This window comes from Protopterus annectens, chromosome 3.part0 (genome assembly GCF_019279795.1).
Source record: "Protopterus annectens isolate FY-2018-M chromosome 3.part0, PAN1.0, whole genome shotgun sequence".
NCBI lineage: Eukaryota > Metazoa > Chordata > Ceratodontiformes > Protopteridae > Protopterus > Protopterus annectens.
The window spans coordinates 386,155,510-386,178,917 of NC_056731.1; the positions used below are offsets into that span (position 1 = coordinate 386,155,510).

The 23,408-nt window shown below is 39.7% G+C and overlaps 1 protein-coding gene across 1 annotated transcript in view; it reads left to right on the forward strand.

Moving 5' to 3' along the window:
* Positions 1-23,408, forward strand: part of LOC122796850 (T-cell receptor gamma chain C region C10.5) — an 89,005-nt gene that overhangs the window by 45,861 nt on the left and 19,736 nt on the right. Inside the window, exon 2 of the mRNA XM_044065594.1 lies at positions 2,391-2,699. Within this exon, the coding sequence (XP_043921529.1) occupies positions 2,391-2,699 (309 nt within the window). The remainder of the gene's footprint in view (positions 1-2,390; positions 2,700-23,408) is intronic.

Sequence of the window (23,408 nt, forward strand, 5' to 3'; positions counted from 1 at the left end):
AATGTAGTGCAAAGTGTATTGCTGCTTGTCTTGGCCACCTCACCAGCATCTAATAGCTACCATGATGAGCACTAGGCCTTGTATCCAGCCATGGTGGTGGCTTGATGGTCAACAGAAATAGAGGAGAAAAAAATAGCAAATAAAATAATGCTGTACAATTTATGTGAGTGATGGAAGATATAAAGCCTGAAACCTTGTGCCTCATAACATAAAACATCACTGGAGTTTTGGCATGCCTTGTTTAAATGTAGCTCCGCTGTGGATTATGTTACATATAATATAAACATTGCCACCCTTGCATATATGTCCTCTGTTGAACAAGGTCAAGTTTATGTCTTATATGGTAAAATGCTGCTTGTTTTCTAAAGTAGGTGCACATTTTACTAATACTTTCTTATGTCACCAGCAAAGTTGCATTTTAAAATATATAATACCCCCAAACAAACCTGTATTAGAATTCATTTCACAGAATCAAATTAAGAAAATGATCTTACACTGTAATAAATTCTCCAACACATTGGGCCAGATTGCAGAAGAGTTGCTCTCAGTGTAAGATTGCTCTGATTCTGAAACACTTGCTCTCAATGTAAGTGATTTGCTTCATTGTAAGGCTTATCTATATACAGGTTATACTGGGGTCAGATTCCAAAAGTATGGCAATTGAACTGTGTTATTGTCCTTCCCTATTTCTTCATCATCTGATATTTGCTGAGGCACCTTCTATCACCTGGTCCAGTGGCACATTACTGCCAGGTGTTACCTTACATGATCAAACATTGTTCGAATAGTGGTGTGTTCTCCATCAACATGTGCTTTGCAGGTACAGTTCAGAAAATCCTAAACTTGCTTCTGAAGCTGATTTTGCTTCTAATACTAAAATAACATACTTTGAGGTACAACAACCTCAGCATTAGTATACTTAATAAGAGAAAGGGTTGAAAAGCCAACATTTTTAGAAGGGTGACTTTCTTTGAAATATTTTACTCTAACTTGGAATTTTAACATGTAGTCATACTGATGCAGTAATGCCACATTTCCTCCAAATAGTTTGATTTTTTTTCTTTCGTGCCCATGATCCTTTAGATTTGAAGTATCTGGAAGGCAATTTAACATGAACAAGTAGCATCTTGGGACTGATTCACAGTCGCTGTTGAGATGGAGTATATTCTGTAATGAGGGAGATGAGTGAAGTAAGTGCAAACCTTAACACAACTCATTCCTGTGTTTTTGTTACTACGCAATGATTATGAAACAAAAATGGAAGAATACAGATAAACTCCACAGAGGCCAACAAAGCAGTAACCATAATAGAATGTAATATGTTTAATAAGTTGAAACACCAGTAACATAAAATAATCACATTTTAGTGCTTTCATCAAACATCAAATGGACTTCTTCAGAAAGTGCTGGTTCCCAGATTGCTTTTGGTAAACCTTATTATGCCTAGCTTTCCTTCAATTTCTTGGCTCACTTTTTCTGTCTTTGATGAACTCTCTCTCTCTCTATCTGTAGCAGTCTTTTGTGCCTGTTTGCTGATTAACTTTAATGCAGGTTTATGTCTGCACTTTTGATGGCATGAAATGAAAGCAAAAGGTTTATTTACTTATGTTTGATGATTTTACTTGAAAATTAACTGTTAAATAGTTACTTTATTGACAAATAAAACTATACAAATATGCAAACTTTGATACAACCACTGCTATACTTTAGAAAGAGAGAGCATAATATCAAGTCTGATGTATATAAACTTTATAGTGTTTGCAAAATATTCTAATAAAATCACCACGTGGTAAAAAGGTCACAAAGACAAACCATTCAGTAAAATGTGCAAAAAAACAGCCAGACTAGAGTTTTTATGGTGTAATATCTTAATCCATATGTAGTGGAGGTCCATGGAATTTATGCAAATTAACCCTTAAGAATATACCAGTGTTTCAGCTACATGGCCTCTGAATGCCTATTTGTGTTTCTAAAGTATAGCCAAACAATCCACTTATGCTGTACGAATGAGGTCAGAAAAAGTCTAAAATATGGTATGTCTAAAGATATTGAACTTTGGCTTTGTTGGCGTGAAGGTATCCATAAAAACTTAAAAAGCATAAAGTCATGGGCATTCAGAAGCCATGTAGCTGTCCTTAATGTCTCATTTGCATATATCCCATGGGCCTCCACTACAGCAGGTTTAAAGCATTAAGTTATTAAGACTCTACCTTGGCTGGGTCTTTCTTGGGAGATGTTAATCCTGAGGATAGTGGATACAGAAGCTGTTGACATATTTTTGCCCAGCTTTTCTTTGAAGTAAATGAATATGTTACATGATAGTGGGGTGGCCATTTCAAATTTTAACTTGTTATCTGTCTATCTCTTTTAAATTATACGAAATGATGAAGATAAGGATAAAGCTCCTCAAGAACCTGAAGTAATTGTTCTGAAACCTTCACCTCAAAGCATTAAAGAGAATGAAAATGCAGTTTTATTTTGCCTGGCACAGAACTTCTTTCCTGGTGTCATTCGAGTGAATTGGAAGAAAGGAGACACAGATGTGAGTGAGCATGTTACAACAGAAGAGGTTGTGGATGATGCAGGGACATATTCTGTAAGCAGCTGGTTACGTGTTTCCAAGGATAATAAAGAAGAATACACCTGTTATATAGAACACCAAACGAAAAATAAACCTGCAGTTCTCGCTGATGCTCCAGGTAATATCAGAGAAAGTTTTATTGCTACACTTTATCAGAGAACATATTTCACATGCATCTACTTATCTATAGCTTATAGTACAAAATGGTGCAAATTCACTATTGTATTGCTGAATGTTTCTGAAATACAATCAAATCCTCTAAGAAATCAAAAACTTTAGAGGAAGGTGCACTTACATGTATGCCTGATGTAGATCATCATGTCATTTTTTGTCAAGAAAGAGTTCTTTTAACTAAAGTTTTTGAAAATATGTGGTATTTATGATGCAACCAAGTATTCTGTAGATTAATTTTCTAAACATTCACATTGGCTACTATACTGCAAACTTGTAACACAAATACAAACCTTTTCTGCACATTTAATCTCAAATGCAAAATTGTTTTATTTTCTCATTAATGAACATATGATAGTATGCAAGTCTATAAAGTAACCTTCCATGTAGAACTGGGACAGTAGCAAAAATCAGTGCTAAAAAAGGATTTGGATACTATATCTTTATGACTAAATACACTACTCCCAAAATACAGGCACTGTATTTCAAACACGTTTTATCAGCTATGGTAATTATACCAGCTATCACGGCTGTGTTATAACAAGATATACAAGTTGCTTTCCTGCAGTTTTATGCTCTGCCATTAGCCCATGCCAGGAGTGAAAATGATATTCAAACAAGCTCACCTACCATGTTATCAAATTAATAATTCCTGTTGCCTAAGATTCCATTACCTTGTGCTTAATGAACACCAGCTATGAAATACAGCATAGAAATGCTACAACTTTAATTTGAGACTCATAATGCCTGATTCCAAAAGACTTCCTATAAGTGTAAGTTACTTACTCCATTGTATGTCTGTCCTGATTCTGAAAGACTTGTACTTCACATAGTACCATCACAACCTCAAATCATACACATAAACACACAAAGACATACAAAATCTACCAAAACAGCAGAGGCCACCAAAGCAGACACCCAAACAACCACCACCTCAGAACACAACACCTGCAACACATAGACCTCACAGTCAGAGTGTCAAACAGTCACAGCCCTTAAGGCCAAACACAATGCCAGACACACTAGTCGTTGGTGACTCCATAGTCAGACACACTGACGTCCCGCTCACCAGACTGAGTAAGGAGAAGGTCACAGTAAGCTGCCTGTCGGGCGCTAGAATCCGCCCATAACGCAAGCACTCTCAGTCTCTCAACAGCAGGTACAAATACGACTCAGTCATTGTCCACGCTGGTGTAAACGACCTGAGGACTACATGAAAAGAGACATTGAGGAGCTCTCTGATTATGTAGCCCAGGCAGGTATGACCCTGACCTTGAGCAGTATCCTACCTTCACCAAGAATGATGCCACAATACAGAGATAAGATGATCAGCTTTAACAATTGGCTTAAACTCTGGTGTCATTCAAAGGGGATCCAATGTCTGTCTGCCTGGGATGACATGCTGGACGCTTGCACCTGTCACCCTGGGATTCCGGATATTGGCAAAGGCTCTTGCCACCCCATAGTGCCTTTTAGGCAAGGCTCAAATTCTAAACCTACCACTCTAGAACACAAAAAGGAAAAAAGTAAGGGTAATGCTGCTCAACGCCAGAAGTCTAAATCACAAAATCGAGGCCCTTCTCAGTATGGAGAACATCGATGTCTGTGCAGTGACAGAAACCTGGTTCAAGGCTCCTGAGAGCACCCCAGCACTATCAGGTTTTACCTCTTATCATGCTCCGCCCCAAAATCCGGACAATACCAAGAAAGGAGGGGGTATCCATATTCATCAAAGCCACCAACACCTCAAGACTGGTGGCCACCCTCCACCCATCGGAGACCATCCAGGTGCAATTAACCATAGGCAAAACTGCTCTGCAAATTGTAGCATGTTACAGGCCACCCTCACAAACTCAGGAACCTCACATGGCCTTCCTGAAAACACTAGAGGGGATAAATGTATCACCAAACACCATCATACTAGGTGACTTCAATTACCCTAATATAGACTGGGAACACTACTCAAGCCCAAACACCCTAGCCCAAAAGTTCCTGGAATTCATAAACTCAAATGCCATGGAACAACTAGTCACCATCCCCACAAGAGGAGAAAACATACTTGATCTCATCATCAGAGCACAATGTTCAACACCGAAGTATACCCTCACTGGTGAGATCAGATCACAAACTAATCTCGCTGGAGGTCCTCAAACCACCCCCACCTGAAATAAAAAGAACACAGTAAAGAACTAGCCGACTTCACACTTCTAAAGACTAGTGTGGTCTCCTTTAAGGCCCGGAAAACAGTACTCAAGCCGCTAAATCACTTACAAATGCCTTCTACCAGCACCTGCAGGACTGCATGGATAAGGCAATCCCAAGCAAAACAAAGACTCTTTGTACCAAAGGCAAGCGTCCAGTCTGGTGGACCCCAGCCATAAACAAACTCTACAACAAAAGGAGGAAGCTACTACAAGATAGAGCAAAATCCTTAAAAGGTAAGACACCCTTGATCACTATAAGTAAAAACTAAGAGCTCTCATAAAATCATCCAAAGCAAATTTTGAGAGAAAATAGCTAAAGACTCAAAAGACAATCATAAGGCCAAACTCCCAGATATGCTCAGAACTAGTTCAAAATGATGTGAAGATTACTGATCCTACAGACATTGCCAACATACTGGCTGACAGGTTCAGTGCAAACTTCGAGATATCTATACCAAGCGATTGCAGCCCCAAACATCTCCAACGCCCAAGTGAGAACTGCTCTCCAAAGCAAAAACACAGCATCTATGGGACCTGATGGTGTCCCCGGCTGTGTGCTCCACTTACTCAACGAGGAATTAAACCCACAGCTAGGACAGCTGTTTAATCATAGTCTTACCTCTACTGCAACTGTGGTCCCACTTCACAAACCATGGAGAGGATCATAATGGACCTCATAAGAATTTGCAGACTTTGGATCCATCCCAGTTTGGCTTTGTCAAAGGCAGATCATGCCTTCTAAACTTGGTTGACTTTTTCAAACAGTCACCAAAGCCATTGATGAGGGAAAGGCAGTCCATACAGCCTGTATCATTGAAAACTCATCAGCTTAAATGTTAACCCATACATCACAAGATGGGTTGCAAACTGGCTGAGTGACAGAACCCACAGGGTCAGAGTTGCTAGCCATGTCAGACTCAAAGCCTGTCACAAGCGTACCACAGGGCTCAGTCCTGGGCCCACTCTTGTTTGGCATCTACTTTTCCAAGTACAAGCAAACACAGGAGGGTTATGACAATGTTTGCAGATGACACAGATATCCTTCAGAAGGGTCTCACAGAAACGGATAACTGGTGCCAGAGCCATGGCCTAAAGTTAAATGCCAAAAATGCATAGTCAAAACAAGGTTACCCCTAGCTACCAAATAGGTGGCAATCCACTGAGCACAGAAGAAGTTATCAGGGACCTGGGGACCCAGGTTGATAGTAGTCTGTCATTCGACACCCATGTAGCTAAAGTAGTTAGGAAGACCTTCTACACTGCCCACCTTATCATGAAGGGATTCTCATCTAGATCAAGGGAGGTCATAGTCTCCTATACTCATCACTCATCAGACCAATGATTGAGTACAATGCCCCATTCGAATGTATCTGACCCGACACTTGCAGCAGCTGGAGAGGCCACAAAAGTTCCTCACCAAAAGGATAAAGGGTCTCAAACATCTGTCCGAAAGAACTCCAGCTCTATTCAGTAGAGGTGACCTTTGCCTAACATACAAGGCCATGTCAAACCCAGATTTGATGAATATGCTTCACCTCAAAAATCTAGATCCGTCAGAGCCGAGACTTAAACCTCGACACGGCTATTAATAGGACGTGCTGGAGGGATAGATTCATCACCCAAAGACTCCTATGCTGTGGAATAAAAGTATATGTGAGGCAGAGCACCTGGCCTTGTTCAAGAGAAATCTTGACCAATGGATGGGAGATATAGATTACCTCAGTGTCACTGCTCAACAGCGGCACAGCAAAATAATGGGTATAGTTCCCCATACTAAAGGGGTGGCGTAACTACAAACTATGGGCTAGGCTTGTAAATGCCCTCGGGCAGATAGCCTAGTATGAACCTATGAACCTATGAACCTATGTAAATGGCTTACTTTGGTGTAAAGCCTACATATAAAGGCTTACAGCTGGGAGCCTGATTCCAAAAGATTGTTTAATATATAGTAAACATTACTGGGTACTTAAGTATTATCGTAACCAGATTGCAAATCTCTCGCAACCCGGTTCCAAATCGGCCATACTTTTTGAAATTGTCCTTAATGTCATGAATTTTCAATGATTACTAACCTGGATGTCATATTTTAGTCTTCTGTTAATCATTGTTGAGACGAGCTGAGCGCCGTGTGAAGAAAATGTATTGTCTGGTCATGCTACTCGGTTGTGAAGAAACAGCAGGGCTGTTTTTCAGCTTTCTGTTTAGCTCGTTCACATACCACGTTGGCACCCAGGAGTTATAGCCTCTCTTTTCTGTGTTAAGTGACAGAAAGACATACTCTTACAAGTATCAAGTTTGTACATGTTGTTTTTTTTACCCTTTTTTGGATGATGGGTAAACCTTCAAGCTTTGAAAACCTTTCTGGGGAATGGAATACACAGACAATGTCAACGCTTGAAAGGAGTACATTTATTTGCTGTTTACTGGATCCACTGTTTTGTTAGTTGTAAACATGTCATGATTACATACTTTTCACATTTTTGACATTTAATCAGGTTGTTCTGTCGTTGGAATTCAGAGTAATTGCTCCGCTTTCCATTGTTCTGCTTGGTTCAGCATGTCGCAGTCGGGTGCACAGAACTACTTAAAATGAGATCTGTTGGTGAAGGATGTCAAGGTGGGAGAGTAATTTAGGCCTTACTACTGCTCCTGGGTGACACATAGCTGCTTTGTACCTTTCCCAAACCCTGCCAAGCCACAAAGAGTTTTTTGGCCATAACTTCCATAATTATAACAGATTCGAGGGGGTGGTGTTACACATTAGCTGTACGGCATCCACTTTCGTGTGGCTTTCTTTCTGCAAGAGGAGTGCTCGTATGTGTTGTGGTGGTCCTGTCACCTGCTGTTCACCAGTTTTACTCAACCACTGAAAAACTCTGAAAAGCACCACACACTTCAATGACACACACACACTTCAATACACAATCTGCCCACATTTTTCTCAACCATACATTGATCGGAAAATGCTCTTTCTGTTAAAAAGCTGGTTGTGATAATAGGTAAGTACCCATTACTGCTTTAACTGTTTTAGAGGGTTGATACAGAATTATCTAGTCAACAGGGCTGATACACTTCTTGCAAATAAATAGTCCACTTAGGTTGTCAAATGACAATTAAAATAGGAAATAAAAGCTCTGTACATTTGCAAATATCCCATTATACACATACAGTATGAAACCCAGAAGGCATTACTAGAAACAATGTCAAAGGAAAGAAACCAAGTTACTTGTCAGACTGGCCTTGGTTAAAGACATCTGCTCATTTTGTTTTTGACAAGGGTACTTAAAAATCTCCAAAAGGTGCCTGTCTCGTGTGAAAATTATAGCATGGAGTTGAAATGCAATAGGTATTTTGCAAACACACATTGGATCATATGCATCCTTTCAGTCTGTTGGTATCATTGTACATCTGTAGGGGAAAATTGGAGACAGAGAAACCATGAAAAATAATCATAAGCTTTACTTTGCCTCTTTGATTGCCCATGTGCTTCACGGAACAAACTGCTGCCTTTGGACTACTAGAACTAGGCTAGTACATTTTGAGGAATGCTTCTGAAAAAAAGTCAGGACATTTCTACACTAAAGCTGAGTGGTAGATTCAGCTGAATGCAGTACAGAACAACAGAAAGTAAGCTATTCCTTTCCATAAACACCTCCTTCCACCACTGTTAACCTAATGCTGTTTTCCTTCCTTGATTGCAGTAATGATGCTGGTTAAGTAGTAAAATTGTTTACATTTGTGGACATAGCCATAATAGATAACCAATTTACTCCAATATTCAAACAATAAAATGTAGAATTTTGCTAGCATATTGACATATTAGCTATGGTTTCCATCTCATAGCTTCAGGACCTGGGATTCGGATCTGGCCTTCATTAAAAAGATTAATACCGACTCCTCTAACCATACGAAAACATGTCCTCCACATTCTTCAGTTACTGACATCATTTCACTAAAGCCACTATGTGACTTTTGTTATCTTTAATAACAGCTGATGTTTTTTTTTTCTTTTTACAGGAATAAATGTATACTTTTGGCACCACTTTTTAAGTTTACTAAGGACAAGTAGGAAAGACAGTATTTACAAATTTAATCTGATTGGTGACTTACTGGTTCTGCCAAACTGGTTCACTCTAAATCATTTCTCAAGTCCTGAATCTGCTGCAATATGAGGAAAGGGCAAAAAAAGTTTCCTGTATAATTACACTCTTTGGCAAGTGAGGTGGTTGGTATCTGTCCAAGAGAAATAGATGTTGTACATTCAGTTGATTAAAAGTTAGTCACTGCCTAAGGACGACACTGCCTACACCTCAGTACTATTCTCGATTTGATTACTTTTAGGTGGGATCTTTGTTTACCTCTTTTACCCTACGAGTACTGCAGGTATAGACCATGCTTTCTCATGATCACACTAGCTAATGGCAGTCTCCATTGTATTCAACGTAGACTTGTGCCTTACATTGTGGTGTCTCGGGTAGAAATAGGGTTCTTACTTCCTCTGATACTTATTTTATTTATTTTATTTTTATTTTACATTTATTGACCGGGCTAGTCCAACTGAATATATGTCCATTTTCAGTGGGGGCCCGGGGAGAAAAGCTCCAATAGAGCTGAAAAAAACATAAACATAACATAAGAACAATACATTTGTAATCCTAGAACACATTTGTAAACAACTTGTAGAGTATCCTTATAAGACTAAAGAGCATTACAATTATAGATTTAGAGATCAGGTACTTAACATCAATTAAAAAGGGAAGAATAATATACATTAACTGGAAGTATTTATATAGAGTGATGAGCAAGCAGTTTAAGATACAATTCTTTGTTCATGTAGTTAAAAGCAGGATTAAGTTGATATAAGAGCAAGATTAATCTGATACAGCAGGATTATGATGATACAGATGTTGAAGCCTCATACATACTGTTGATAGCTAAGAGAGCAGGTTAAAACTCTGAGTTGGTTATATAGAAAGACTCAGTAAGTACAGTGTTGGTTAGCTAACTGCACATAAGCTGTAAGGTTAATGAGAGGGACTGGCAGTGCAGTAGTACTATGAACAGTGAAGGTGAGAGTAGTAGGCCACAGCTTTTTAGTCTGGGTTGGTACAAGGACAAAGCCAGCAAGTCTTGAGGTATGTTTTAAGTTGCTTTTTGAAAAGTAGTGTAGAGGAGAGGGAGGTTAGTTCACTAGGGAGCTGGTTCCAGGTATTCCCTACTGTGTTGGAGAATAGAGAGTCCTCAGCCCTATTATTGGATTTTGCGGTGGATACTAGAAGTTTCCTTGATGAGCGTAGGGTTTTAAGATTATTGTAGGGGGACATTAGGGTAGTTAGTATAAGAGTATTGCTAGGATGAAGAAGGGTTTTATGGGCAGTAATAAGTTGTAGAAAGAGAAGCTGATTAGGTAGTTCCAGCCATCTTAGCTGTTTGAGATTGTGACAGTGGTGGGTTCTAAATGGGGATCCAGTGGCAAATCTGGCAATTGTAGGAGGTATTAAGCTTGTTGCGGTTGCTTTTCGATAGGTTAGTATAAATGGGAGAGGTGTATAGGAGGGTAGAGATAAGATGGGTATGGGCAATCATAGTTCTAGCTTTTGAAGTAAGAAACTGTTTTAGCCTATAGAGAAAGCCTAGTTTTCTGATCACTGACTTTATTGTAGTATTGATATGGGTATCAAATGTGAAGTTGTCATCTATAGTTACCCCTAAGAGTTTGGTGGTAGGGTCGGGAGATATGACAGTGCCATTGTTTGATGTTACTGTGAGGTGGAGGGGGGTAGGACTTTTGTGTAGGAGTAAAGAGCAATAGTTTGTTTTTTGGGGGGGGGTTAGAAGGAAGCAGCGTTGGAGGAACCAATTCTCAACTATGTTAAATGTTGCTTGGGTAAGGGACTGCAGTCCAGAAATGGATGAAGCAGAGCATATTAATGTTGAGTCATCTGCATATTGTATGCAGGTGGCTTATGGAGTATTCATGTTTAGATCATTGATAAAGAGTGAAAATAGGAGAGGGCCCAAGATGGAGCCTTGAGGGACGCCCAAGGTAACAGGAAGAAGGGTGGATAGGTTATTCTCCCAAAGTACTGCTTATTTTCTGTTTTCTAAGTAGGAGTTGAATCATTTTGGTGCCTGTGTATCAAGAGAGTGGGACTTAAGTATACTCAGAAGTATCTGGTGGTTTACCATATCGAAGGCTTTCGAGAGGTCGATAAAGAGAGCAGAAGAAAGAGTATTATTATTGTGATATTTGTTGAGACAGTCCGAAAAGGATAAGAGGGCAGTGGTGGTGCTGTGGAATGGCCTGAAACCATGTTGACAGTTTGCTAGTATGTTATTTAGTAGTAGGTGGTCTAATAGTTGTTGGTGGATAGATTTCTCCATGATTTTTGCTAGCGGGGAGAGTAATGCTATTGGGCGATAGAGAGTTCAGTAGAGGTACTGCCCTTATGAAGAGGGATGATATGGGAGATTTTTCAGACTGATGGGATGGTGCCTTCAATAATTGTTCTATTTATTAGAATGGAGATAGGGTATGCTATTGCTTTAGCAGCAATTTGTAGATATTCAGCAGGTAGCAGATCAGCAGAGGGGGTGCATGGTTTAATTTTTCCAAGGAGATGGCAAATGAGGGAAGTGGGTACTGGCTGTAGATGAAATGAGGGAAGAGAAGTAATTGTAGTGGGAGTCAGGCTAGTATTTGCAGGGAGGGGTAGTGAGCTGGCTAAAGAGTGAACAGTTTCAGTAAAGAAGGTATTAAAGGTGTCTGCAATATGCTTAGGATTGTTATGGGAGGTACCTGATGGTGTAGGTGTTTTGGAGTGGCCTGGTTGTACTAGTTTATTAATACCTGACCAAATCTTTTGGGAATTGTGCTGATGTTTATGCTGGAGCTGAAGGTAAAAGTTTTTCTTGTCAATGAGTATAGATTTCTTGGTAGTATTTCTAATCTGTTTAAAGTTATGATGGTCTGTTGGATTTCTGGTAGTTCTCCATTTGGCCCATGTTCTATTTCTCAGTCTGATTTTTTGTCTAGTGTCTTTAGTAGGCCATGGGGCAATTTTTGTCCTATTTCTGATTGAATGAGTAGGGGCATAGGAGTCCAAGATTTGTAAGAATTTGGTGTTAAAGTATAACACTGCATCCTCAAGTTGGAGGTATGTTAGGGGAGACCAGTCACAAGCCCTAAGTTCAGTTTGGAAGCTATCTGGATTAAAGTACTTATTGGCCCGAGTAGTTCTATAAAAGGTTGGGTTGGGAATGTTAGTTCTTTGCCTAATTATGTAGGTGAGTGAGTGGTCACTGATTTCCTCAGGAATGGTACCTGTTTTATATGTATTGGGATGACTATTAACAAGAATCCAGTCTAAGGTGCTTTTTTTGTGGCTAGGTTTATGTGTTCTGGTTGGGGAAGTAATAGTTTGGGAGAAAACATATAGGTTGAGATGGGTGGTTGGCTTAGCTGCACTACAACTAATCCAGTCTATGTTAAAGTCACCCAGCACTATGGATTCCTGTGGTAAGTTAGTGGAAAGCCAGCTAAGGATATTTTCAAGGGTATTAATGTTGTTTCCAGGAGGGAGGTAAGAGCAAATTATATAAATGGCTTTACAGGCATCGATTTGCAGTTTGGCAATGAGTAATTCAGCATTACTGTCATTGGGTGGATGTGAATCAAGTGAGCTAACTTATAGCCATGATTTATATAATATTGCTACTCCACCACCTTTTTTAGTATTGCAGTCAGTTCTAAGTATATTATATCCAGGTGGGGTAATTTCATTGTCCTGAGTTGAGGGTTTTAGCCAAGTCTCTGTGAGACATAGAATGTCGAAAGAATATACATCTAACAGACCATGAAGTTGGGCTACTTTATTGTTTATGCTACGAATGTTGAGATGAGCTATATAGAGAGAGTTAGATGGTCTAGATGGGATGTGAAAGGTAGATGGACTGTGATGGTCTGTGGCATTGATATTCTTTGGGCCAGGGTTGGGATGAATGTCACCATCTAATAGAGGGTGCAGTTGAAGTTTATGTATACACTTTAGGATAATAGAGTAAAAGTGTATAGATTTCCTGGATGGAAGATAAGAGATGTGGGCTTGTCTGTGGTACTTAGGAAGTAGATAGGAGGATGTAAATGTGATAATTAAGTGGTTGTTGGTGGATGCATGAGTTGTAGGAAGAGTTTGTAGAAAGGGATGGTAAAAGTCATTGAAGGTGAGATGTTCATAGATGGTTAAGAAATAGGATGAAATCAGAATAGGTAGAATAGTGTGACACAGTATTAGTTTCCTGTGGTTAGACATTTGTACTCTAGTCATTGTCAGGAGTCTAATATAGGTTTTAGAAGAGGAGGAAGGAAGAGGGGAAGATAGGGGTAGATGCAGAGAAGAAAGGTGTGAATGCCTATGTGGTGTATTGGCACTTTAAGGTGTCCTAGCTAGACATATAATGTTAGAGTAGAGAGTTGGTGAGGAGTAGTGACTGATTGGATGTTAGGGTTGGGGTGTGGTTTATGGAGGTATAAATTCAGGTGCACTGGGGTGGGTGAGATTTGGGGGTAGGGTAGGGGAGCGGAGTGAGCCCGGAGGGCAAACAGAGCGGGTAGACCCAAGAAAGGGAAATGAGGAGGAGCTACCAAAAAACAACCAGTAACACAGTCGCTAATGTTATCTTGAGAGTACAGGTAAGTGTGGGTTCCAATGTACCTTAGGGTAAGAGCACATGGAGAAAAGAGCACAGTATGGGCAGCAGACACTTGAGACTTAACCATTCAATTAGGAAATAATATTAGCGGGATAGCAACGTAGAGCTGGAGAAATGTAGATTGAGCTTTTACTGCCACCTAGTGGCGTAGTCCATGCAATGCAGCTGCTCCGCTAAGCGAGGTCTGGGAGAGTGGATTTGAATAAAAATATGACTGTAGTAGCTAGCTGGTATGTTCGCCGAATTACATATCTAGTAAACAGTTAATACAAAGTAAATAGGTTGGCTTCAAAAAACAACATGTAAAGTCACCTACAAGTTGAAAAATAATTACAGCTAAAGGTAGGCACAACTTTGCTGTAATAGCGTGTGCCCAGGCAGTTCCTCTGTAGGAAAGTGTGTGTTGGAAGGTGGTTTCCACGAGGCTGGGGGAAAGCACCCACAGTAAAGGGCTAAGGAGGACATTGAAAAATAATTACAGCTAAAGGTAGGCACAACTTTGCTGTAATAGCGTCAGCCCAGGCAGTTCCTCTGTAGGAATGTGTGTGTTGGAAGGTGGTTTCCACGAGGCTGGGGGAAAGCACCTGAAGTAAAGCGCTAAGGAGGACATTGAAAAATAATTACAGCTAAAGGTAGGCACAACTTTGCTGTAATCGCATTTGCCCATGCAGTTCCTCTGTAGGAAAGTGTGTGTTGGAAGGTGGTTTCCATGAGGCTGGGGGAAAGCACCCGAAGTAAAGGGCTAAACAGGACATTGAAAAATAATTACAGCTAAAGAACTTTGCTGTAATAGCGTCAGCCCAGGCAGTTCCTCGGTAGGAAAGTGTGTGTTGGAAGGTGGTTTCCACGAGGCTGGAGGAAAGCGCCCGAAGTAAAGGGCTAAGGAGGACATTGAAAAATAATTACAGCTAAAGGTAGGCACAACTTTGCTATAATAGCATCCACCCAGGCAGTTCCTCTGTAGGAAAGTGTGTGTTGGAAGGTGGTTTCCACGAGGCTGGGGGAAAGCACCCACAGTAAAGGGCTAAGGAGGACATTGAAAAATAATTACAGCTAAAGGTAGGCACAACTTTGCTATAATAGCATCCACCCAGGCAGTTCCTCTGTAGGAAAGTGTGTGTTGGAAGGTGGTTTCCACGAGGCTGGAGGAAAGCGCCCGAAGTAAAGGGCTAAGGAGGACATTGAAAAATAATTACAGCTAAAGGTAGGCAAAACTTTGCTGTAATAGCGTCAGCCCAGGCAGTTCCTCTGTAGGAAAGTGTGTGTTGGAAGATGGTTTCCACGCGGCTGGGGGAAAGTGCCCAAAGTAAAGGGCTAAGGAGGTGACTAGCACACTAGAGGACAGACCAAGAGGCAGGGTACCGAGTAAACTTCCTTTAGCTTTGCTCTCTATAAGCTAACCCACATACGATTCAAGGCTGATGACAGGTAAGAAGAGTTGTTTAGATGCCTCATCAAGAGTTGCACTGGATTGATCCCAATTGTACTGCAAGGACTGATATGTAGCTCGTGAGAGCAAGCAAAGGAACGTCCTTTTCTTAAGTAGTCTCTTTTCTAACCTAGCTTCCTTCTCAGCAGGACCAATACTTTAAGGAAGATGGAGACTAGAAATAAATGATTAAACTTCATCTGGCCAGATGGATCTTGGAATTCTGGACTGAAAAAAACTGGCACCTATTTTCACACACACCACTGCTTCTGGAATTTCATTTAATTTCAAAGCAACTTTAGCACTTGTGTTTGAAGATAACTGGACTATTTCAGTAAACTTTAAATATTTTTTTAAACATTTTATTAAAATTAAAGTAATAACCATAAAGACAGAACTGAGCTTGACCAACAAAACAGTTATTAATTATAGATAAAACAATGCACAATAATGATGCATTTCCAAAAGACATTGGTGTGTAGATATCCAAACAGAAACATGAATGAGAACAGCTGACCATTCCATCAGACTTCTCAAACTGAAAACAAGTCTAGTAGTTCTGTCCAATGAGAAAAGCAGGCTTCCAAACACGTGGGATGAGTGACAAAGAGGTCATCTAGTCAGAAAGTGTAGAGGGTGCAGTAAAAAGAGAGCCACATTAATGGATCCAGACTAGTAGCCCTGTAATAGATAAACTAGAAGGCATTTTCCAGGCTGAGGCTATGTATACCCTAATAATTGCTAGCACTTGTACAACCCACAACAGGCTGTAAAAATGTTGGGTGGGGTAGTACCCTAATCATTTATAGGTTTGGGTGCAAGGCACTATTAGTTTAAGTCAGAGAATAGCCATTGACTGACTTTCTCCCACAAGGAGAGAACTGGAGGGCATCCCCAAAACTTATGATCCATATCGGGTATAGACCACACATACTTGACAGGAAGTAACTTTTTCATCCCACTGTGAATGAATAATACTTGCTTCTCAAATACCTATGGAATCTGCCTTAGATTTTAAAAGTTGTTTATGAAGTTTGGCGGCGCAGTGAGAACCTCAGAGCAAGAGGTTCTCTGGTTCAATTCTCACCTAGGGTGTATTCTATACAGAGTCTACATGTCCTCCCTGTGTTCATGTGGGTTTCCTTTGGGTGCTCCGGTTTCTTCCAACATTCCAAAGACATGCGTCTGGAGTGTTTCTCCCTGGGTCTCAGCTGAAAATAGGCTCTGTCTTAGTCGGACTTTCATGGTTAACAAATGTTAAATAAAATAAATGAAAACTTCAAAGTTCACTAAACAAAGTGTGCTGATATATCTGCAGTTTTCCTAAAATAAAGCATTACTGTCTCACACTGTAGCTTACTGTCTGGTTTTCATCACATAATGTTTAATTCTTCCATAAAGGACAGTGTCATGCTATGGAAAGGATGCTGAAACTAAATGCTGTCACTAGAACTCTATACTCTTTTATCTACATCCTAGTGATCTTTTAACATCCCACCTTTCATTCCTGAATCTCAGTGCCCAAACTCTCAAATGTGAGGCCAGTAAAACATAAAAGCTCATAAACAACTATTGTTCAGATTACTACCATTTTCAGAGCTAAGAGACCTAATGAAGATTGCTTCACATACAGCACTGCAGTGACTCATGCTCTTCTCCTCACAAGGCACAGACTTGTCCTATTGGATTAGTGAGAATAATAAAATTCTTCCATAAAATCTATTAGAACCTGAAGTAAGACATACTTCATTAGCCCTTCTGTGGTACTTGTGCATATTGGGATGATTATAACCTCTAGTTTTGTTATACTGCTTTTACTGAGTACCACCAGTATGCCAGCAGATGTCTAACCAATAGATCAAAACTGAACAATTTCATTAAAAAAATTCAATTGCTTATATTTTTTTTTTTTTTTTTTTTTTTACTTTTTCTTTGTAACAAAGCAGCGGCTGAAAGTTGAGTGTACTACTGCCCACCCAGCTGCAGATAAACAGAGGGATTGGTAGAAGAATACTGAAAGAGTACAAGTGGTAGACTACAAAATGTTCCTGGGAATTAGGCTAGATGGAATAACTTTGCTTGTAGAAGAGAATAAACTATGGAGACTATACTCAGGTGGAGGCTGCTAGATTTTCTCAAAGGTATTTTCCTACAGAATTGGAGTGAGTTGATATTTGCAACCAAAAGGTCCCCCAAATGAGATTTATACAGTTTTATCAGTATCTGTCTGAGAAAAGAACAAGATAAATGTGATGGAAATCATTTATCACAACGTTGCCTCTCACAACAAGCTGTCACGCAAGCTAAATTGAGTGTGAATGGGTGAAATACTGATAAACTAAGCAGTAAACTAACTAAAACAGAAGAAACAGAGAGTGTTCAGAGGGGCTGTGGGCACTGTCAAATAACTGGGTAGTAATTAGTGGTGTTTTACATGGATCAGCACTGGGAATACTTCTCATCCATTTGATCATACTAACAACACTAGGCATCAGAATTAGGACTGACTTATTTATAGATAATGCCACAAACATAGTACTGGTATGGTACAGCAGAAACAGTTTACTCAGGTTATCTAAAAAGCTACCATCATTGTCAACAAAGTGGAAATGCATGTTTAATGAGACGTGAGAAATGCTGCTTGCAAATAAACACACTATTTGCAATATATATAAAGGATATCAGGTTCATAGGTTAGTACTAGGCTAACTGCCCTTGTGAGTCATTTTAAGCCTAACCAATTATCCCTTGTGAGACTCAAACCCTGCATCTTGTATTTGTAAGGCAAACAACTTAACCATTAGGCAACCCTCCCAATCAGGATAAATGCAACAGAAGAAGAAGACTAGGGACAAATAAATAAAGAAACACATCAACAAATAAATCGAAATCATCAAAATACTAAGCTGCGTCTGAAAGGGGCAGGGTTCCAGAACACGGAGAAAACCATCCCGCACTACAGAATACCGGTAAGGCCACAGCTCAGATATTGCATTCAGTTCTGAGGTAATGAAGGGTGAGAAGGAAGTCAGGCTTTTAGAAACACTGCACAGAAATGTCACAAGAATGGTGAATGGAATGAAGGGATTATACAGACTAGAAGACAGCAGGGAAAGGGTAGGCAGGGTATGGTGTCAACAATCTGTGCGGTGGCTGTGGGAAGACATTCCAGTGAAGAAAAAACAGTATCAGTGCCGTGGCATTGCAAATCACTTTGGATATGTGGAAATATTAGTTCACTGACAGAGTGGTAGAGAAATGAAATTAGTGTTTAGAATGGAGTATGATGAATAAAAGTGACTGCAGCATTTGAGCAGATTAGGCAAGTCTTTGTTTTTCCACCAGCACATGATGTTCACATACAGTTAGGATGTCCATCAGCTGGAAACATTTGCATCATCATCATTTTAGCATTTGTTTGAGTAAACCTCAGCAATTCAGGTCAACAATAATTGTTTAACAGGTTTGTGGGAACAGGCTATGTCAGGTCAGTACGACTTAGTTCTATGATAGGTTACACGGAGTCTGGAGTAAACCAAGGTGGTGTGTGAGATATGCTAGTATTTCAACAAAAGTCTGACTCGCTTTCGCAGCAAACTGAGTGAAAAGGCGAAATCATAGCTGCTGGGTAGGGTTAGTAAAATACACATCAGAATCACCGATGTGCAATAGGCAAAGTGCAGTGGTGAGGAGTTTATAATATTATTGGTTTATTTGTCACCAACCTACTGTTTTACAAGACACTTGAGTGTCATAATTCCATGTTGTTATTTTCTAGATCTCATATAAATATATATATATATATATAAATAAATGATAGATTAAATAGATGAGGGATAGATAGAAGGACAGATAGACAGGTAATAGACAGAAAATTGATAGCCTGGATAACGTTAATTACTGACTTCTTCCTATCATAAGGGGACTATTATTCCATAAAGTAAACTGTATAATGTATATGCCATTTTTCTATGCTTGGCATTTATTTTTAATATGAGGTTATGTAATCTGGTATTGACGCTCCATAAGGTACTTTCCAGAGAAGGCTGTCTAATCTGTGGCAACTTATGTCAGACATGCTTTCAAGTGGTGCCATACCTTCCTTGCAATTGTCTAGACAATTGCTGCTCCATGGTCACTGGTCTGCACCACTCCCTCCATAGTTTCATACTGGCTTACACAGGTTCATAAGTTTGGGTTGCAATACGTACTGGTCTTGGACAAGTCTGATTATTATTATCTCAATTTTCTGTGCACTTATTTTTAATTAGCAGGTTAATAGACCTTGCATTGACTCCATTCATTGATCATTCTAGGTCCAGATTTTCATATAGAATAACATCAGACATGGTTTCATATGCTACACACAAGTCTCCACTGTGTGTGTAGGATAAATAGAGCACAGATAGTTCCTGTAGTCAGTCAAAACAGATGTTTTCCAAGCACACTTTTTGTCTTTATAGTCCAAAATGCTCCAGTCCATCTGAAAAACGTTCCAATATCCCCTTGTACTTTTTTATTAAGTTATAAATCAGAAATCTAGAAGTGAATGAATTTTAATATTTTTATTGCCTGGATGGCAGGACTTTGGTGCCTCAGTAATGTTTTCCATCCTATTTCTTCTACAGCATTCCTTATATTCAGCTACATATTAATTGATTGAGCTGTTAAATTTCATTATATTTTACTGACAAACTTTTTTGTGTTTGCAATGGAAATCTTATTACAGCATATATGATTTTATGTTGTCTTTTTCGTGCATTCCTCAATGGATGGGTCTTTGGATCTGATCGTGGATTTGCTCAGTCTCCTCCCCTTACCCATAACCCCTTCAAAGCCCAGCATTACCTCTACTCCTGTTTGATGCTTTTGAGACAGATGTTGATCTCTATGCTCAGGCATGGGTTATGTTTTAAGGAACCGTATTCACTGACACTATATTCTCTTTCTTCTAGATATTCATCTTATGGTGCTTTAACCTCTGTACTGTAATTATAACCTTACCTCCCCTAGACAGTTGCTTATTTACTCTCTTCTTTCCTCATACCTTGGTGTCATCTTTCCATTGAAAAAGTACTTTTACACACTTTTATGTACATTTATATACTTTAATCTACATGTTTCTGTATTAGTAACTTAGGACTGCTGTTTTTGCTTTTTTGATTCTTGACACTGTGGCTGAGAAACCTTCAGGTTTTAAAAAGTGTGTGGCCTATGGCCACAAAATTTCAAACGTACATGCGCATGCTAAATGTGTGTACTGCCTCATTAGATGAGCGATGTGCTATCTACAATTCCTTTGGCATCTGAGTTATTTTTCAGAGAAAGAACAAACTTATTTTTAGAGGAGAATTGTACAAGACTAAGCCTGTTCATTCTGAAGTTTCCCCTTCTTCTAAAAAGTCTTTAGTCAAGTCTAAAGCAGTTAAAGTCACGGAGCCTAAAGAAAAGACCAAGGAGCTAAGAAAGCACTCTAATGATTGGTCATCATGTGCTTTTGCTTCTTCGGCCCTGGTGCCAAAGTCTTCTAAGTCTTTGGATCCAACATTTTTCTCTGAACCCATCCTGATTAAATCAAAAACTCCCCCTGTCCTGGAGCCACGTTTCTCCCCAAAGGCAGTCTCTCCTCAGCTCCAATTGTCTTTTCTAAAGGAAAGGACTACCGACTGGTCATCAAAAACTCCTTCCACTGCTTCATTCTTACAGCAGGTCCAGTCAACCAGAAGTGTCTCTGAAGCAGACATGGAGTGGATGATGAGGAAATTCTTCAGTATCCAGATATAGTTGGGTGTCCTCTTGGCTCTGACCACTGCTGGACCTGACAGTTACATTTCTTCCCCTCATCCTGTAGTACTTCCTGTACCAAACTGCTTGTGGGATTCAGGAGTTACAGATCTGGGTGCTTTCCAGAATTTGTCTGCTCCAATTCTGAAGATTTGGTAACATCTCTGACCTGAATGGGTCCTACCTCATCAAAACCAGAAGGATCTTTGGCCAAAGCATTGACACTTGATCTGGGTGATGGTTTGACTCCACAGTTTTTGGAGCTGTTCCTTCCTCTCAGAACCTCAGCACTGGACAGCTCAACATCAGAGTTAGCCTTGGATCTGAGCCAAGTGGAATTCTGGGGTTTGTCTGGAAGAGTGGCTTCAGCCCCCAGCAGATGAATTTCTAAATCTCCTTCAGCATTCAAGGTTGTCAAGAGAGTACTCTACCAATCAGATGAGTGGATTTCTCTTTCTTGGTTAACTCCATCCTCCCCGAAAAAACACCCCACTGGGAAGGTGCCTCAGAAGCATGTGTGTAAGATGAGGCATGTAGAATCCCCCAGGAGTCTCTCACAGAGGACACTGATCTTGATGACAAGCAGGGGTCCCCCAAATCCCCATTGTGAATGTCTCATTCTGAGAAATTCTCAAACTTTTTAGACTGAAAGGTGAGTGGTCCACCCATGCCTTCTCCCAAGAGTAGTCAGTGTTCCTTGAGGACTTCAGGTCCAACTCAGCTGCATCTTGGATGGATCCCCATTGACAAAATGGTGGATCTCATCTCTAAGGGGGCATGGAAGAAGGCTTCTATATCACGTTATCGAAATCTTACTACAGTGAATCACTAAAGGTCGACCTCTAGTGATCGATGTAGTAAAACATCGAATAATGTTTAAAAAACAAACAAACAAAAATAAAAACTAACTAGCATAGGCAGGGAGGCAAGACCCCTGCACCCCCACCCCCTACTTAAATATTCCAACTCCGAGACTGCACTACATTGAGGTAAATGGAAATCTCCCCCTACAGAGATTTCCGTTTACCTGCACGATGTTCTGTGCTTTCGATGTTGTGGTGCCGACAATATCAGCTTCAATATTGTCGGCTTTCAACATCGTGAAGTAGACCCGAAAGAAGCTGGACATGGCTGAACCAATTTCTAATAAACCAGATAAGTACTTAGTCTATCCAGAAGATCACCAACCATCTGAGGGAGCTGAATTACTTTGCATACATCACAAGATTTCAAAGGGATCTGACTAATGAAATCTCAAAGTCCTTTTTCCTGGTCTATATCTGCAGATGACAAGAAAATTTTGTATTCTTAGTTAGCCACCATACAGTCTCTTTCCATTGTTTCACTGCATCTAATTACTAATGTGACTGAAGGTACTTCAAGAGGTGCAGGCTTGCATTACTGTAAGGAGACATGGCTGGATGTGCTTGTGTAACTTTGAGAAGCACTTTGACATCTTTTATTAATTCCCCATTTGATGGCTCAATACTCTTTTGTCCTAAAGTAAAAGAAACAGTTTCCAGAAGTGAACAAGATGGAGTGACCCTTTCTGCCATTGGAACACATTTCTCTGCCTCCCCAGATGTCTATTTCTAGGAACCAGAAAAGGTATAAGAAGCTATGGTTCTATAAATCTCAAGGGTTTTCTCCTGAAATTTCTAGATATAGGCCTTCTGAGACACAGGGGGGAGTTCTAATAATGGACATTGCCCTTGAAACAGAGGTTGGCCAGAAAACCAAGGCTTCAGAGGTAATTTCACCAACAAGTCCAAAACACATGGAAACTGTGCACCAACTAGAAAAGAACACGCTTTATTGTAAACGTCCACAAATCATAAACGCTTTGTAAACACTGTGCGTTTTCGTCCACATCACCAGTAAGACTTCATCAGACAAGTTGTTCATGTCAAATTGCTCATTAAGTACTCTAATTAAGTTTAAAACAACCAGTAAAAATACATTGCATCTTATCTACACCAATAGAAAAAGGCTCATTACATACAAATTCTATAAATAATTAGTAAAAATGTTGACTTGTGTTAAAACATTATAAAAACTCAAACGCTCTCCCAAAAAAACATTATGATTCCATCTGTGTTACATGTAATCATATTTCATTTTAAATAAATACATTTCAATAAATAAACCTAGGTTAAAAATCTATATATTACCAAGAGTTTAATTTATTCATTAAAAACTCAATCTATTTGTATTTAAATAACACCATCTACTGTTCATTTAAAACCATTACTAGTGTAAGCTATATTTTAGCTGCTCTCAGTTTTAACACTGAGGTTAATGAAATATGCTCATTTAGTCCATTTAGCTCATTTCACCAACAGCCTTATCAGCACTCCTGAAAGTCTGCCCAGCTGCCATTCTCTGGAGACAGTTGGGTGCATTTATCCCTATACCCCAAAGCCCGGATGTCCATCATGAACAACAAATGGGTACAGATGATAACCAAAGGCTATTACATTCCCTTTTTGTGTCATTCCTCAAATTCAGAAAAGTTGCCAAGTGTTCC